Source organism: Dendrobates tinctorius, unplaced genomic scaffold (genome assembly GCF_039654945.1).
Source record: "Dendrobates tinctorius isolate UK_male_01 unplaced genomic scaffold, ASM3965494v1 ptg000316l, whole genome shotgun sequence".
In the NCBI taxonomy this organism is placed as follows: domain Eukaryota; kingdom Metazoa; phylum Chordata; class Amphibia; order Anura; family Dendrobatidae; genus Dendrobates; species Dendrobates tinctorius.
In genome coordinates, this window is record NW_027361983.1 from 92,258 (window position 1) to 111,005 (window position 18,748).

At 53.9% G+C, this 18,748-nt stretch overlaps 1 protein-coding gene across 6 annotated transcripts in view; it reads right to left on the minus strand.

The window, feature by feature from the left end:
• Nucleotides 1–18,269, minus strand: part of TJAP1 (tight junction associated protein 1) — a 54,815-nt gene extending 36,546 nt beyond the window's left edge. The window contains exons 1-5 of one of the 6 annotated variants that reach the window (XM_073561382.1): nucleotides 17,999–18,269; nucleotides 16,824–16,869; nucleotides 1,822–1,925; nucleotides 1,571–1,625; nucleotides 1,195–1,334 (exon numbers count right to left, since the gene is read on the minus strand). In XM_073561382.1, the coding sequence (XP_073417483.1) occupies nucleotides 1,195–1,311 (117 nt within the window). In that variant the 5' untranslated portion in view covers nucleotides 1,312–1,334; nucleotides 1,571–1,625; nucleotides 1,822–1,925; nucleotides 16,824–16,869; nucleotides 17,999–18,269. Of the gene's footprint in view, nucleotides 1–339; nucleotides 1,161–1,194; nucleotides 1,335–1,570; nucleotides 1,626–1,821; nucleotides 1,926–16,579; nucleotides 16,719–16,823; nucleotides 16,870–17,946 lie in introns of those variants that run through there. The other 5 variants (XM_073561386.1, XM_073561383.1, XM_073561385.1 and 2 more) reach the window with 5 other exon arrangements.
• Nucleotides 18,270–18,748: the final 479 nt, after the last annotated feature.

Sequence of the window (18,748 nt, forward strand, 5' to 3'; positions counted from 1 at the left end):
CCGGGGGCGCCGACGCACCATCAGCCCTCTCCTTATAACGTCTGGGGTGCGATGCAGATATCAGGGGTCTGGGAAAGGGGGAATTACACACATCACCCTGCTGTCTGCTACATCCAAGCCCCTCAAAATATTCATACCGGACCACCGAGCAAAGTTGTGATTATTGCCGTCAGTGGCCGTCACCTATGAGCAGAGAACAATCTTTCATGCAGGGGCTTGGGATGCTGGGAGCAGTAGTCCGTAACCACGAGGAGGGGGCACCCGGGAGAGGAGGTCTAGAGTGCCGCCGCAGAATGCGGAGGGCCCAGATTAGGGCTACGGGAAGGCGTGGGCACTAACCTTGTAGCGGGCGGCAGTGAGAGAAGGTGATGTTCTGGGTGAGGGGCTGTTGCCCTCAGGACTCCAGTGAGAAGCAGAAGAGAGGGACTCTGTGTCCAGGAAGCCCTGCTCGGATGGAGAGGGACACCGCTCCTTGGTGTGTGAGGCGGCTTCATGCCTCCTGTCTGATGAGCTCCTCCTGCCCGCTGCCCTCCGGTGCCCCGTCTTCCTGCCATGCCGCTCTTCTGCTGGGCGCCCACATCCGTTGCCAGGTGTCCTGACGAACAGGGGAGCCTCGTCGTTGGTGTTCCCCCCTCTCCTTTGGGCGGTTTGCTGGTTGGTCGGGCTCAGCACTCGGTAGGTGATCTCATCCAGAAACCTGGAGAAGTTGGCCCTCTCCTGCAGGGTCTTGCAGTCTGGGGAGGGGGATCCTGGGTGGGATGGCGAGCGCAGTGTATCTGGGTGCTTCAGGATGCTCTTCAGAGGCTGACCGCTGGACGAGTGCTGGGCTTTCTTAGGGGCCAGGACCTCGGCAGGTTCTTTAAACACCAGGCTACGTTCCAGGCTGCAGTTCTTGCTCTCCAGCTTTCCCACTTCTGACGTGGCAATGCTCTCTCCACTGTGGCTTAGGAACTGACGCAGTCCCATAAGCCTTTTGGATTTGCCCACCTTCCCCTTACCCCTGAGCGACTTGACCCTTCGAAGCAGGGTCCGCGGTTTGCCTCTATCCCTGCCCTCCCATTCTCCTTCCTTATCATTGCTAGAGGCTATGGACCAAGAGGAGGAGCAGCTCAAGTGGTCGGAAGCGTCCAGCTCCACCGCCTCGGCTCGGCTGAAGCACGTGCGCTGGGTCCCAGCTGCTGCACCTGTGGTTACCTGACTATTCAGCTGCTCCGTCACCTCCTCCCGAGCTCCAGGTGGCTCATGGCGGACCTCGCGGTGCTGCGGCGGAGCCTTACGGTACGGCTTCTTAATGGGGGCTGTGCTGCTCATCTTGAGATCTACGGGCACCAATCCTATGGCAGAGTAAGAAGAGTCAGAGGCTGCACACTCAGGGCACCGGGGCGGCAGAGTGAGCACAGCACACACACATCCAGAGCCACAGGCAGAACATTGATCCCTCCAGGAGGAGGCAACGCTCACTGGGGAAAGAGCGATTGATCGGACAGGCAGGACAACACGATGAGGAGGCCACCCTCACATCATACACTGGACCCAGGAGCCGACGGTGCGCAGGGCAGGAAGTACTCACCACACACAAAACTCTACGCTGGGTCAGATGGGAGCTCTGCAGCGTGTCAGGAGGCCTGCGGAGAAGCACAGGTGAGCGTAGGAGCACAAGACCCTGGAAAAACGAGGGCACAAAGCTAACTCTCGGGGAGAGCGGAGGCACAGACGACCAGATGGCTGCGGGACCTCACTCTACACATTTGGTGGCACTACTACATCACAAACAAGAAGCCAATATGAACCTTAAGGGGGCACAACCAGGGGTCTTCTCACCTGTGAAGGGTATAGCGTCGCGCTCCCACCTGCCGCCATCTGGGTGATGTCGGCTGAATCTGCTCCGTCGTGTGTAATTCAAGATGCTGGAGACGGCATTGTGCCTGCGAAACACGAGGAGACGAGTATCATATCCCTCATCTGTGCTCACAGCCCCCTCACCATGCTGTAGCAGCTGTTGTCTATCCCCACCAGGGGGCGCAGTCACTATACATCAGGGGTCTATCCTCCCACAGGAGGCATAGTCACTATACATCAGGGGTCTATCCTCCAGCAGGGGGCACAGTCACTATACATCAGGGGTCTATCCTCCAGCAGGGGGCGCAGTCACTATACATCAGGGGTCTATCCTCCCACAGGAGGCATAGTCACTATACATCAGGGGTCTATCCTCCCACAGGAGGCACAGTCACTATACATCAGGGGTCTATCCTCCCACAGGAGGCACAGTCACTATACATCAGGGGTCTATCCCCCAGCAGGGGGCACAGTCACTATACATCAGGGGTCTATCCTCCAGCAGGGGGCGCAGTCACTATACATCAGGGGTCTATCCTCCCGCAGGGGGCGCAGTCACTATACATCAGGGGTCTATCCTCCAGCAGGGGGCGCAGTCACTATACATCAGGGGTCTATCCCCCAGCAGGGGGCGCAGTCACTATACATCAGGGGTCTATCCCCCAGCAGGGGGCACAGTCACTATACATCAGGGGTCTATCCCCCAGCAGGGGGCACAGTCACTATACATCAGGGGTCTATCCCCCAGCAGGGGGCACAGTCACTATACATCAGGGGTCTATCCTCCAGCAGGGGGCGCAGTCACTATACATCAGGGGTCCATCCTCCCGCAGGGGGCGCAGTCACTATACATCAGGGGTCTATCCTCCAGCAGGGGGCACAGTCACTATACATCAGGGGTCTATCCCCCAGCAGGGGGCACAGTCACTATACATCAGGGGTCTATCCCCCAGCAGGGGACACAGTCACTATACATCAGGGGTCTATCCCCCAGCAGGGGACACAGTCACTATACATCAGGGGTCTATCCCCCAGCAGGGGGCACAGTCACTATACATCAGGGGTCTATCCCCCAGCAGGGGGCACAGTCACTATACATCAGGGGTCTCTCCTCCCGCAGGGGGCACAGTCACTATACATCAGGGGTCTCTCCTCCCGCAGGGGGCACAGTCACTATACATCAGGGGTCTCTCCTCCAGCAGGGGGCGCAGTCACTATACATCAGGGGTCCATCCTCCCGCAGGGGGCGCAGTCACTATACATCAGGGGTCTATCCTCCAGCAGGGGGCACAGTCACTATACATCAGGGGTCTATCCCCCAGCAGGGGGCACAGTCACTATACATCAGGGGTCTATCCCCCAGCAGGGGACACAGTCACTATACATCAGGGGTCTATCCCCCAGCAGGGGACACAGTCACTATACATCAGGGGTCTATCCCCCAGCAGGGGGCACAGTCACTATACATCAGGGGTCTCTCCTCCCGCAGGGGGCACAGTCACTATACATCAGGGGTCTATCCCCCAGCAGGGGGCACAGTCACTATACATCAGGGGTCTCTCCTCCCGCAGGGGGCACAGTCACTATACATCAGGGGTCTCTCCTCCCGCAGGGGGCACAGTCACTATACATCAGGGGTCTCTCCTCCCGCAGGGGGCACAGTCACTATACATCAGGGGTCTCTCCTCCCGCAGGGGGCACAGTCACTATACATCAGGGGTCTCTCCTCCCGCAGGGGGCACAGTCACTATACATCAGGGGTCTCTCCTCCCGCAGGGGGCACAGTCACTATACATCAGGGGTCTCTCCTCCCGCAGGGGGCACAGTCACTATACATCAGGGGTCTCTCCTCCCGCAGGGGGCACAGTCACTATACATCAGGGGTCTCTCCTCCCGCAGGGGGCACAGTCACTATACATCAGGGGTCTCTCCTCCCGCAGGGGGCACAGTCACTATACATCAGGGGTCTCTCCTCCCGCAGGGGGCACAGTCACTATACAACAGGGGTCTCTCCTCCCGCAGGGGGCACAGTCACTATACATCAGGGGTCTCTCCTCCCGCAGGGGGCACAGTCACTATACAACAGGGGTCTCTCCTCCCGCAGGGGGCACAGTCACTATACATCAGGGGTCTATCCTCCCGCAGGGGGCACAGTCACTATACATCAGGGGTCTATCCTCCCGCAGGGGGCACAGTCACTATACATCAGGGGTCTATCCTCCCGCAGGGGGCACAGTCACTATACAACAGGGGTCTATCCTCCCGCAGGGGGCACAGTCACTATACATCAGGGGTCTCTCCTCCCGCAGGGGGCACAGTCACTATACATCAGGGGTCTCTCCTCCCGCAGGGGGCACAGTCACTATACATCAGGGGTCTCTCCTCCCGCAGGGGGCACAGTCACTATACATCAGGGGTCTCTCCTCCCGCAGGGGGCACAGTCACTATACATCAGGGGTCTCTCCTCCCGCAGGGGGCACAGTCACTATACATCAGGGGTCTCTCCTCCCGCAGGGGGCACAGTCACTATACATCAGGGGTCTCTCCTCCCGCAGGGGGCACAGTCACTATACAACAGGGGTCTCTCCTCCCGCAGGGGGCACAGTCACTATACATCAGGGGTCTCTCCTCCCGCAGGGGGCACAGTCACTATACAACAGGGGTCTCTCCTCCCGCAGGGGGCACAGTCACTATACATCAGGGGTCTATCCTCCCGCAGGGGGCACAGTCACTATACATCAGGGGTCTATCCTCCCGCAGGGGGCACAGTCACTATACATCAGGGGTCTATCCTCCCGCAGGGGGCACAGTCACTATACATCAGGGGTCTATCCTCCCGCAGGGGGCACAGTCACTATACATCAGGGGTCTCTCCTCCCGCAGGGGGCACAGTCACTATACAACAGGGGTCTCTCCTCCCGCAGGGGGCACAGTCACTATACGTCAGGGGTCTATCCTCCCGCAGGGGGCACAGTCACTATACATCAGGGGTCTATCCTCCCACAGGGGGCACAGTCACTATACATCAGGGGTCTATCCTCCCGCAGGGGGCACAGTCACTATACATCAGGGGTCTATCCTCCCGCAGGGGGCACAGTCACTATACATCAGGGGTCTATCCCCCAGCAGGGGGCACAGTCACTATACATCAGCGCTCTGTGGTCCAGTAGGGGGCACATTGGGGGTCTAACCATCTGGCAGGGGCTCTTTGATACCATAGGGCTGCTCGGTTGGTGCAGCAGGTGGTATAAAGCGTGCGCCCCTCAGAAGAAGAGGTGATGGGGGGGATGCTCATGGAGAGAACTGCTTGTCTAGGAATCAGAGCAGTAATGCCGCCCCCTCCTCCACCTCTTATATTGCCTCGTGCCTCTAGGGCTTCAGGTGTATCCAGGTGAAGACACGCGTGGTGCGGCCCTGCCCTTTCCTCGCCTCTTTAGAAAGTTTGTACCCCCCAGCTATGAACAGCGTGCCTGACTCGTACCGACAGGAATGTTATGAGCGATCGAACGCCAAAAACACACACTCAGGACAGAACCTCCGTCATCCTCCCACGTCCAGACAAGACCTGGCAGAGCGGGGAACCCGAGCGGCGAGACACGACCTGCGCGCAGACTGGCTGCAGTCACTCGGGATCACAGCTCCGCACAGAGCGGGGCCACGGGTGTCAGACAGGAAACACTCACGTGTGACCGCCAGAGCCCGGGCGAGCACCCGACATCCGCTGCAGGCAGTGACTAACAGCCGTCTGTCCAAAGAGAGGCCCCCGAATCCGCTCATACTGCACAATGTGTAGGACAGTGGGGATACACGGTCCACAACAACGGCCCCCACCCAGAGCTACATGCGGCCCACGATCCTCCCGACGCGCCCCACACACCCAGCGCTACGTGGAAATGCCAATGCACTCAACGCAAGGTACATGATCCTGGAAATGCCCACACAATCCACGCTACGCAGATCCAACACCTCCACACTGTGCTGCGCAAGGCCCATGGATCCCAGGTGCCGCACACGCTCAGTGCCACGCACAGCGGCATGAATTCACAGCACAGCAGTCATGCTTTGTGGCCACATCTGTTCCATTCTTTCTGCAGAGAAGTAACGAGCACCATCCTCCTGTGCAGCGTACCATGACCCCGACCATACACCAGGCCCGAGTCCTGAAACCAGAACCCGCAGATCAAATGTCTGGAAAAACTGCGGCTCTTACATCCAAACAAGACAAGTGAAGCATGAGAGAAGGTTCAATTACACAACAGCCAGAGGCGGGGGCCGGAGACAGCTACAACACAGGGGCCGGGGGGGCCGGAGACAGCTACAATACAGGGGCCGGGGGGCCGGAGACAGCTACAACACAGGGGCCGGGGGGGCCGGAGACAGCTACAACACAGGGGCCGGGGGGGCCGGAGACAGCTACAACACAGGGGCCGGAGACAGCTACAACACAGGGGCCGGGGGGGCCGGAGACAGCTACAATACAGGGGCCGGGGGGGCCGGAGACAGCTACAACACAGGGGCCGGGGGGGCCGGAGACAGCTACAACACAGGGGCCGGGGGGGCCGGAGACAGCTACAACACAGGGGCCGGAGACAGCTACAACACAGGGGCCGGAGACAGCTACAACACAGGGGCCGGAGACAGCTACAACACAGGGGCCGGAGACAGCTACAACACAGGGGCCGGAGACAGCTACAACACAGGGGCCGGAGACAGCTACAACACAGGGGCCGGAGACAGCTACAACACAGGGGCCGGAGACAGCTACAACACAGGGGCCGGAGACAGCTACAACACAGGGGCCGGAGACAGCTACAACACAGGGGCCGGAGACAGCTACAACACAGGGGCCGGAGACAGCTACAACACAGGGGCCGGAGACAGCTACAACACAGGGGCCGGAGACAGCTACAACACAGGGGCCGGAGACAGCTACAACACAGGGGCCGGAGACAGCTACAACACAGGGGCCGGAGACAGCTACAACACAGGGGCCGGAGACAGCTACAACACAGGGGCCGGAGACAGCTACAACACAGGGGCCGGAGACAGCTACAACACAGGGGCCGGAGACAGCTACAACACAGGGGCCGGAGACAGCTACAACACAGGGGCCGGAGACAGCTACAACACAGGGGCCGGAGACAGCTACAACACAGGGGCTGGGGGGGGGGGCGGAGACAGCTATAATATAGGGGACGAGGGGCCGGAGACATAGCTTCAGTGCGTTGCGAAAGTATTCGACCCCCTGGAACTTTTCAACCTTTTCCCACATATCGTGCTTCAAACATAAAGATACCAAATGTAAATTTTTGGTGAAGAATCAACAAGTGGGACACAATTGTGAAGTTGAATGAAATTTATTGGTTATTTTAAATTTTTGTGGAAATTCAAAAACTGAAAAGTGGGGCGTGCAATATTATTCGGCCCCTTTACTTTCAGTGCAGCAAACTCACTCCAGAAGTTCATTGTGGATCCCTGAATGATCCAATGTTGTCCTAAATGACTAATGATGATAAATATAATCCACCTGTGTGTAATCAAGTCTCCGTATAAATGCACCTGCTCTGTGATAGTCTCAGGGTTCTGTTTGATGCACAGAGAGCATCATGAAGACCAAGGAACAAAGCAGGCAGGTCCGTGATACTGTTGTGGAGAAGTATAAAGCCGGATTTGGATACAAAATGATTTCCAAAACTTTAAACATCCCAAGGAGCACTGTGCAAGCGATCATATTGAAATGGAAGGAGTATCATACCACTGCAAATGTACAGAGACCCGGCCGTCCCTCTAAACTTTCATCTCAAAGAAGAAGACTGATCAGAGATGCAGCCAAGAGGCCCATGATCACTCTGGATGAACTGCAGAGCTCTACAGCTGAGGTGGGACAGTCTGTCCATAGGACAACAATCAGTCGTACACTGCACAAATCTGGCCTTTATGGAAGAGTGGCAAGAAGAAAGCCATTTCTCAAAGATATCCATAAAAAGTGTCATTTAAAGTTTGCAACAAGCCACCTGGGAGACACACCAAACATGTGGAAGAAGGTGCTCTGGTCAGATGAAACCAAAATCTAACTTTTTGGGCAACAATGCCAAACGATATGTTTGGCGTAAAGGCAGCACAGCTCATCACCCTGAACACACCATCCCCACTGTCAAACATGGTGGTGGCAGCATCATGGTTTGGGCCTGCTTTTCTTCAGCAGGGACAGCGAAGATGGTTAAAATTGATGGGAAGATGGATGGAGCCAAATACAAGACCATTCTTGAAGAAAATCTGTTGGAGTCTGCAAAAGACCTGAGACTGGGACGGAGATTTGTCTTCCAACAAGACAATGATCCCAAACATAAAGCAAAATCTACAATGGAATGGTTCACAAATAAACGTCTCCAGGTGTTAGAATGGCCAAGTCACAGTCCAGACCTGAATCCAATCGAGAATCTGTGGAAAGAGCTGAAAACTGCTGTTCACGATCTCCATCCAACCTCACTGAGCTCGAGCTGTTTGCCAAGGAAGAATGGGCGAGAATTTCAGTCTCTCGCTGTACAAAACTGATAGAGGCATACCCCAAGCGACTGCAGCTATAATCGCAGCAAAAGGGGCGCAACAAAGTATTAAGTTACAGGGGCCGAATAATATTGCACGCCCCACTGTTCAGTTTTTGACTTTCCACAAAAATGTTAAATAGCCAATAAATTTCATTCAACTTCACAATTGTGTCCCACTTGTTGCTGATTCTTCACCAAAAATGTACATTTGGTATCTTTATGTTTGAAGCATGATATGTGGGAAAAGGTTGAAAAGTTCCAGGGGGCCAAATACTTTCGCATGGCACTGTATCTATATTACAGGGGATGAGAGGCGGGAGACATCTATATTACAGGGAATGAGGGGCGCGAGACACATCTATATTACAGGGGAGGAGAGGAGCGAGACACATCTATATTACAGGGGACGAGAGGAGCGAGACACATCTATATTACAGGGGACGAGAGGAGCGAGACACATCTATATTACAGGGGACGAGAGGAGCGAGACACATCTATATTACAGGGGACGAGAGGAGCGAGACACATCTATATTACAGGGGACGAGAGGAGCGAGACACATCTATATTACAGGGGACGAGAGGAGCGAGACACATCTATATTACAGGGGACGAGAGGAGCGAGACACATCTATATTACAGGGGACGAGAGGAGCGAGACACATCTATATTACAGGGGACGAGAGGAGCGAGACACATCTATATTACAGGGGACGAGAGGAGCGAGACACATCTATATTACAGGGGACGAGAGGAGCGAGACACATCTATATTACAGGGGACGAGAGGAGCGAGACACATCTATATTACAGGGGACGAGAGGAGCGAGACACATCTATATTACAGGGGAGAAGAGGAGCGAGACACATCTATATTACAGGGGAGGAGAGGAGGGAGACACATCTATATTACAGGGGATGAGAGGAGGGAGACACATCTATATTACAGGGGATGAGAGGAGGGAGACACATCTATATTACAGGGGATGAGAGGAGGGAGACACATCTATATTACAGGGGATGATAGGAGGGAGACACATCTATATTACAGGGGATGATAGGAGGGAGACACCTATATTACAGGGGATGAGAGGAGGGAGACACCTATATTACAGGGGATGAGAGGAGGGAGACACATCTATATTACAGGGGATGAGAGGAGGGAGACACATCTATATTACAGGGGATGAGAGGAGGGAGACACATCTATATTACAGGGGATGAGAGGAGGGAGACACATCTATATTACAGGGGATGAGAGGAGGGAGACACATCTATATTACAGGGGATGAGAGGAGGGAGACACATCTATATTACAGGGGATGAGAGGAGGGAAACATCTATATTACAGGGGATGAGGAGCGGGAGACATCTATATTACAGGGGATGAGAGGAGGGTGACACCTATATTACAGGGGATGAGAGGAGGGAGACACCTATATTACAGGGGATGAGAGGAGGGAGACACCTATATTACAGGGGATGAGGGGCAGGAGACATCTATATTACAGGGGATGAGAGGAGGGAAACATCTATATTACAGGGGATGAGAGGAGGGAGACACATCTATATTACAGGGGATGAGGAGCGGGAGACACATCTATATTACAGGGGATGAGAGGAGGGAGACACATCTATATTACAGGGGATGAGAGGAGGGAGACACCTATATTACAGGGGATGAGGGGCAGGAGACATCTATATTACAGGGGATGAGAGGAGGGAGACACATCTATATTACAGGGGATGAGAGGAGGGAGACACATCTATATTACAGGGGATGAGAGGAGGGAGACACATCTATATTACAGGGGATGAGGAGCGGGAGACACATCTATATTACAGGGGATGAGAGGAGGGAAACATCTATATTACAGGGGATGAGGAGCGGGAGACACCTATATTACAGGGGATGAACCAGCCTTTAATAAAATAAATAAATCTTTATTTTTATATAGCGCTAACATATTCCGCAGCGCTTTACAGTTTGCACACATCATCATCACTGTCCCCGATGGGGCTCACAATCTATATTCCCTATGAGTATGTCTTTGGAATGTGGGAGGAAACCGGAGTACCCGGAGGAAACCCACGCAAACACGGGGAGAACATACAAACTCCTTGCAGATGTTGTCCTTGGTGGGATTCGAACCCAGGACCCCAGCGCTTGCAGCGCTAACCACTGAGCCACCGTGCCGCCCATGTTTAAAAGCACATGGTTTTGGAAGTTCCTTTGTTCCCTCAAACCTGAATATAATAACGCAGATTGGGTATAGATGCAGGAAACGTATATATTTGGAATCTGCATGATCAAAGCTATTCACCGCAGCGTTTTGCGATCTCCTCGATCACCAGAAGCTGAGAAACGGGTGTCTGCTTCCCCGTAATACCTAGAGATGTGATGTTTAGTCTCAAATGAAAGATGATGTTGTAAGCAGACATATAATACTTCTGTCGTCCCTCTACGAGCTTCACCCCAAGAGTTATGGCCAATAGAAGGTTTTCATAACTTTCCAAATGGGATGTATCCAGTCACCTGGTGAGGTCAGCACGGGGGAAGTCTCTAAGTTTATGGGCCAATTATAAAACAGGAACAGCCATTTTTCAGGGTGTTCAGTACCTGGGGGAGGACAGCTATTTACTATCCATGCTGTGGACTGAAACTTTGCCTTTGGGAACCCCTCCCCCTCCTCCACATGGCGTGCCTCTGACTGATAAGTGTAAGTTCATCCTGGAATCCATTTTTATTTTGTAATTCCCTGTGTATACTGTAACTTGTCTCCTTTGTAACATCTTTTATGTTTTGGTAAACACTGCCTATATTTTCTGGAGTAAACCTATAAAAATGTACTAGTTTTGTTTTCCTTGCTCTATAAACGTATTGCCACGTCCGCCGTGCTAAAACTTCTCTACCAAGTGGGTCGGCTCCTGACCTGATATTGATTTTATTGTAGAACGAGGAGATGGAGGCAGCAAAGTGTGTTCTGGGGGATTTGGGAGATTCTGGCAGTGACTGTACAGAATTTTATATATGAATTTCCTGCCTGTGATTGGGGATATACATTCCACCCTCACTACAGAGTGCCCAATAGCCAGTAAGGCAGCCTTTCTGGCAACTACTTATCCCAGGTGTGGTTCCCTGACTGACCTGAGTGTAAAGGGGGCGCCAGAGACGTGCAAGTTCCTAAACCGGAACTGGAAAGTAGGATATAATAAATCTCTGATGAACTGGGGGCAACCAGACAGCCCCGGTTCATGACATGGATTATTTATGTTTGCTAACACTTGCTGTGGGTTTTTTTTTTACTTATCACTGCTTCTGTGAAATTTATGGCTGGAGACCTAGTTCCTTGCTTTGCCTCTGCTGAATGCATCCTAGACTGAAGGTGCTCCGTGCTGATCGTTTTTCCTAATAATATGCATCTGGATACGGTGAGCTGACTTTCCTCATTCCCTTTCCCTCCTTGCAATATCAAATATCTCCAATTAGAAATGTATAGTTTTTCTGATTAGCTATGTCTCTTTCCTCATGTGCAGGCATTGCAGTAGCTTAGTTATCCATTAGAACCTAGCTAGCTGTGACTATAAGAGTAGTCGTAACCATGGATACATACACTACCGTTCCAAAGTTTAGGGTCACTTAGAAATTTCCTTATTTTTGAAAGAACAGCACAGTTTTTTCCAATGACGCTAACATTCAATGATTCAGAAATACACTCTATACTTTGTTAATGGGGTAAATGACTATTCTAGCTGCAAACGTCTGGTTTGTAAGGCAATGTCTTCATAGTTGTATAGAGGCCCATTTCCAACAACCATCACTCCAGTGATCTTATGGTACTTTGTGTTTGCTAACTCTGTAAGAAGGCTAATGGATGGTTAGAATACCCTTGTGCAGGCATGTTAGCACAGCTGAAAACAATTTGGCTGATTAGAGAAGCTATAAACCTGACCTTCCTTTGAGCCAGTTGAGAATCTGGAGCATTACATTTGTTGGTTCCATTAAACTCTCAAAATGGCCAGAAAAAAAAAAAAAAGGAACTTTCATGTGAAACTCGACAGTCTATTCTTGTTCTTAGAAATGAAGGCTATTCCATGCGAGAAGTTGCCAAGAAACTGAAGATTTCCTACAACGGTGTGTACTACTCCCTTCTGAGGAGAGCACAAACAGGCTCTAACCAGAGTAGAAAGAGATGTGGGAGGCCCCGCTGCACAACGGAGCAACAAGACAAGTGCATTAGAGTCTGTAGTTTCATAAATCGATGCCTCACAGGTCCTCAACTGGCAGCTTCATTAAATAGTACACGCAAAACGCCAGCGTCAACAGGGGAGAGGCGACTCCGGGATGCTGGCCTTCAGGGCAGAGTGGCAAAGAAAAAGCCATATCTGAGACTGGCTAATAAAAGGAAAAGATTAATATGGGCAAAAGAACACAGACACTGGACAGAGGAAGATTGGAAAGAAGTGTTATGGACAGACGAATCCAAGTCTGAGGTGTTTAGATCACACAGAAGAACATTTGTGAGACGCAGAACAACTGAAAAGATGCAGGAAGAGAGCCTGACGCCATCTGTCAAGCATGGTGGAGGTAATGTGATGGTCTGGGGTTGCTTTGGTGCTGGTAAAGTGGGAGATTTGTACAAGGTAAAAGGGATTATGAATAAGGAAGGCTATCACTCCATTTTGCAACGCCGTGCCGTACCCTGTGGACAGCGCTTGATTGGAGCCAATTTCATACTACAACAGGACAATGACCCAAAGCACACCTCCAAATTATGCAGGAACTATTTAGGGAAGAAGCAGGCAGCTGGTATTCTATCTGTAATGGAGCGGCCAGCGCAGTCACCAGATCTCACCCCCATTGAGCTGTTGTGGGAGCAGCTTGACCGTATGGTGCAAAAAGAGCCCATCAAGCCAAACCGACATGTGGGAGGGGCTTCTGGATGCACGAGGTGAAATTTCTCCAGATTACCTCAGCAAATTACTGTATATACTCGCGTATAAGCCGAGATTTTCAGCCCATTTTTTTTTTTTTTTTTTTTAAGGCCGAAAGTCTCCCTCTCTGCTTATAGGCGAGACATATACCGGAGTCGGCGGGGGAGAGGGAGCGAGGGTGTCAGAGACCATACTCACCCCCTCCTGGCACGTCTCTGCAGCCCCTGCTTCTCCGTAGGTCTCCTGCACCTGTGTTCAGGGTTACGTGGAACCGCTCATTAAAGTCATGAATATGCGCATATTCATGACTTAAATGAGCGGTACCACGTGACCGCTGAACGCAGGAAGACGACCGAGGGAGAAGCAGGGGCTGCAGAGAAGACCGTGCGCCAGGAGGGGGTGAGTATGACGGGGGGCAGAGCAATATTCACCTGTCCCCATTCCACTGCTCTGTCTCCGGGTCCTCTGACTGTGACGCTCAGCAGAGGGTGTGATGACAGTCAGTGCGCACCCTCTGCTGAACGTCACTGCAGAGACCCGGGAGACTCAGCGGCGCTCAGCGATGGATCGGGGACCGGTAAATATCGCCAGTGCCGGGGGCTTGTGCAAGTGGCGACACCAGCACGTGACCCCCAGCGACGAGAGGCGAGTATGTCTTTTTTTTTTTTTTAAATTGCAGCAGAGGCAGCAGCATATGCGGGGTATCTATGGAGCATCTTCTTGGACCACCATTAACCCTTGAGCAGCACCACCCTTGGCTTATACACAAATCAATAAGTTTTCCCAGCTTTTTGTGGCAAAATTGGGGGGGGGGGGCAGCTTAAATGCGGGTCGGCTTATACACGATTATATATGGTAACTGCTAGAATGCCAAAGGTCTGCAATGCTGCAAAGGAGCATTCTGTGACGAAAGCAAAGTGTGAAGGAGAAAATTATTATTTCGAACCTTGTCAATGTCTGGACGAGATTTTACATTCATTTGGCCACTCATCTGATTAATAAAAGTGTGAGTTTTCATGGAAAACACAAAATTGTCCGGGTGACCCCAAACCTTTGAACGGTAGCGTAGGTGTGGGGGACACAGCACTGTATCGTCATTAGCCAGACGCGTCTATTTTCAGCAAGCCAGGAAGAATAGACTTCTCTATATGGTGACTTTGGAGTGTGTGTTTTTTTCTTCAGTTGGTCAAGATTCTGAAATGTTGACTCTTCTTTCATGCAGGGTTTGCTGATCTGCCAAATACACATTGTCCAGGACAGCTACTTGGTTGGCTTGTGAAACAGAGGATGAGAAACTATGTGAATAGATCACCATTCTTCCCCTTTACCCAAGAATACTGGACTGATGGACATTTGTTAACTTTAAAAAGGAGAAATATCTCCAGATATACAGAGAGACATCCAGAGACACTCTACAGGACAGCAACATCAAGCGGGACACAGATTTATCATTCTACAGGATTCCAGCTTAGGGGACCTCGGCCCCGGCTGTAAGAATACAGATCTGCTCCACTGACCATTGCAGATCCCAGGACACATTTGGAGAAAGCCAGGATTGGGACCTGCCGGTCGCCTAGCTCCATTGAGTTGTTTGGAACAGCCAAATTGTGACCCTCCGGTCACCTGGCCTTCTACCTCAATGGACGGTCATCTGCTTACACTTGTCGCTACCTCCTCTGTGCATGCCACAGGTGGGGCAGTCGGCCCTGGAAGCTCTGAAGTAACAGCCGCCATTATCCCGGGGGGTCAGGGAAGGGTGAGACCCTGTAATGTCACCATCTTGGGTACTGTGCTGGGACTGAGCTACGTGTTATCTGCCTGTTTTGTGGTTCAATAAAGTATCGCCGCACTGTCCCCCTCACCCTGCGTTGTCTGGATAGTACCATACCTACAGTTAAAGGAGAGCGGGCGTTCGATGGGACGATCCCTGGTCCATGCGGTTTCAGCTAGCAGACTAAAGCACCCAGTGACCCGGCGTGTCTCCACACTAAGCTACTCCAGCCATTGTGTCCAAGACAAGCCAGACCTTCACTCCAGCCATGTTCAGTGGCAAAACCTTACTCAGTCTGGGTGCCGGGATTTCTGCAAGGCTCACACTCCGGACTGGATACATCCAGAGGTTTTGGTATTTTTGTTTCTAGTTTTTTTTCCAACATTCGCATATACAAAACCCACAGGGTGAGACCGGTCCTCCCAGGAGCTGCAGGATTCCCCGAGAGCCCACCGTCACAGATGTGCGATGGAGGGTCCCACGAGGGGCTCACTCCACCGCTCAGGCAACATTTACCAATCTCGGAAAATGGAATTCTTACACAATTCAAATAAAAAAAATAAACAGCGGCCAAAGCTGCGATCACCTGAGCCGCAGCGGAGAAGCGCGAGCACGCAGCGGGACCCCAAGGACAATGGCAGAGCGGATTCTTCGCAGTCGCGCTCGGATTTTCTCTGTACATTTTATTCCAAACGACAACTCATCCCCAACAAACAGCGACGGGGAAGAAAGCGAGAAAAACACCCGAGCACAACACCGGCCCTCCTTCAGACGTTTAAAGGGTCTGGCCCATGGGGTAGTGAAGGTAGAAAAACCCCACATTAATCTTCTCACAACCGCTGCAGCCAACCTGTGGCCACTGATTGGCTGCAAACCCTGTGATAGTAGTCCTCTTCAGCTCGAGGAACTACAAGTCCAAGCATTCACCGACATCTGTAAACCTTCAGAACTTGCTGGGAGTTGTTGTTCCCCTCACTGCCGCCTGATGATGCTTCACGCTACAATGGCGGGTTAACCCCTCAGATACCACAGTTAAGCTCAGAACCTTGGGGAGTTATAGACACAATGGGAACTCATGTGCCGAAAAAAAAACCGTATGTGCAGTCACTATATTTCTCACCGCCCGCTCCACGAAAGACGGTCCTGTGTGGTGTCACTGGTGTCCGACTGCGCGTGGCCAGGAGCAGCGCGCGGGTGCCCAGCTACACGGCCAGGAGCAGCGCGCGGGTGCCCAGCTACACGGCCAGGAGCAGCGCGCGGGTGCCCAGCTACACGGCCAGGAGCAGCTACACAGGGACCAGACCCTTATAGGGGAAAAAACCCAACAAGCTAAAGGGCAACAGACAACCGCCCGACCGAACCTTCCCCCACTATAGAGGGAGAACAAACATTCACTCATCATCCACCAACACAGCACAAGGGAAAGCTTCACACACACTGAGGAAACAGTCCCATCATCCCCTGAGCAGACACGACCCACATGCCGACCTCACATGTTCCCCAGGAGGAGAACTCCCATCTTCTTAAGTCTCCGGACTCCACACGAGTGACTGAGCCAAAGTCCAGGGAGATGTGGAGCGGTCACAGTCCAAGCGTGACTCACACACTGGAGGCGCCACCACCAAGCCTTACGGTAGTGTGATCAAGGTCTGGGGACTGCAGGGCCCCCAACAGGAGACTCCGGGAATGAGAGTGTGATTTCACAGATTAAAGCCAGGAAGCAGCTGCTCACCTCACAGCCCGGTCCACCGCCTCCGGAAGAGAAGCCGCGAGATCATCTACAAGACACAAACACGAGCTGGAACAGTGGAGTCCAGACCCCAGAAACCCCCCCCCCCCCCCATCACACACACGCCGTCCTCTCCCCCCCCCCCCATCACACACACGCCGTCCTCTCCCCCCCCCCCCCATCACACACACGCCGTCCTCTCCCCCCCCCCCATCACACACACGCCGTCCTCTCCCCCCCCCCCATCACACACACGCCGTCCTCTCCCCCCCCCCCCCATCACACACACGCCGTCCTCTCCCCCCCCCCCCCATCACACACACGCCGTCCTCTCCCCCCCCCCATCACACACACGCCGTCCTCTCCCCCCCCCCCCCCCATCACACACGCCGTCCTCTCCCCCCCCCCCCCCATCACACACGCCGTCCTCTCCCCCCCCCCCCCCCATCACACACGCCGTCCTCTCCCCCCCCCCACCATCACACACGCCGTCCTCTCCCCCCCCCCACCATCACACACACGCCGTCCTCTCCCCCCCCCCACCATCACACACACGCCGTCCTCTCCCCCCCCCCCCACCATCACACACGCCGTCCTCTCCCCCCCCCCCCATCACACACACGCCGTCCTCTCCCCCCCCCCCCATCACACACACGCCGTCCTCTCCCCCCCCCCCATCACACACACGCCGTCCTCCCCCCCCCCCATCACACACGCCGTCCTCTCCCCCCCCCATCACACACGCCGTCCTCTCCCCCCCCCCCACCATCACACACGCCGTCCTCTCCCCCCCCCCCCATCACACACGCCGTCCTCTCCCCCCCCCCCCATCACACACGCCGTCCTCTCCCCCCCCCCCCACCATCACACATGCCGTCCTCTCCCCCCCCCCCCCCCCCCCATCACACACGCCGTCCTCTCCCCCCCCCCCCCATCACACACGCCGTCCTCTCCCCCCCCCCCCCCATCACACACGCCGTCCTCTCCCCCCCCCCCCCATCACACACGCCGTCCTCTCCCCCCCCCCCCCCATCACACACGCCGTCCTCTCCCCCCCCCCACCATCACAGACGCCGTCCTCTCCCCCCCCCCCACCATCACACACGCCGTCCTCCCCACCACACACCAGTAAGAGTACACAGCGGGTGTCCGCCTCACAGGCAGCCTCCTCCTCTTACCTGCTGGCAGCCATGTTTCCGCGAAGCACACCGGGTAATCCTCCGGAATCCCCACGTTACACGTGTGACATCATAGTCCGAGTCCTCTGTGCGTCTGTCCGCGGCACATCAATGTACAAGGGCCTCCATCTTCTCGGAGTCCAGCGCTTCCGTCACCAGACAGTGCGCCTCGGAAAGATGGCGCCGCTCAGTAGACACTGAATAGAGAAGCCGGGCAGCCTCTAGCGACCACTGCGGCTCCGAGCGCGCTGTAGAGTGCCTGCCGACCAGTCACAGAGCGGCTTATATACTCACACCTCACATAATTGTGCGGACTGCTTGAGGGCTGCCACCAGGAGTTTCGGGGCCCCAGACTGGCTCCATCTTGGGGGCCCCTTGAGACTCCGCCCAGGCTGCACCCAGCCCCGCCTCCAGCGCGCTCAGGCTGCGTGCACACAGTGCAGATTATTGGCTGCAGGATTTTCTGCACAGAATCCGCTTCTCTCGGCAGAAAACGTAGGGATCTGCACATCTTTTCCCGGGGTTTTTCAGTGCGGTTTTGCCTGCGGGTTTATAAGGTAAATAAAGAAAAGATTTGTGATGTCATTTCTGTCCAACCTCCTCGTTACCAATTATCACAGACAGATATGGGATCGATAATAGCGAGGCCGATGTTCTAGAACAATATGGGGCCAGTGATAGCCACAGATCTTCCCCGGCTATGACTATCAGCCCGCAGCTGTCCGCAGCGCCTCTCCTGGCTACTAACAT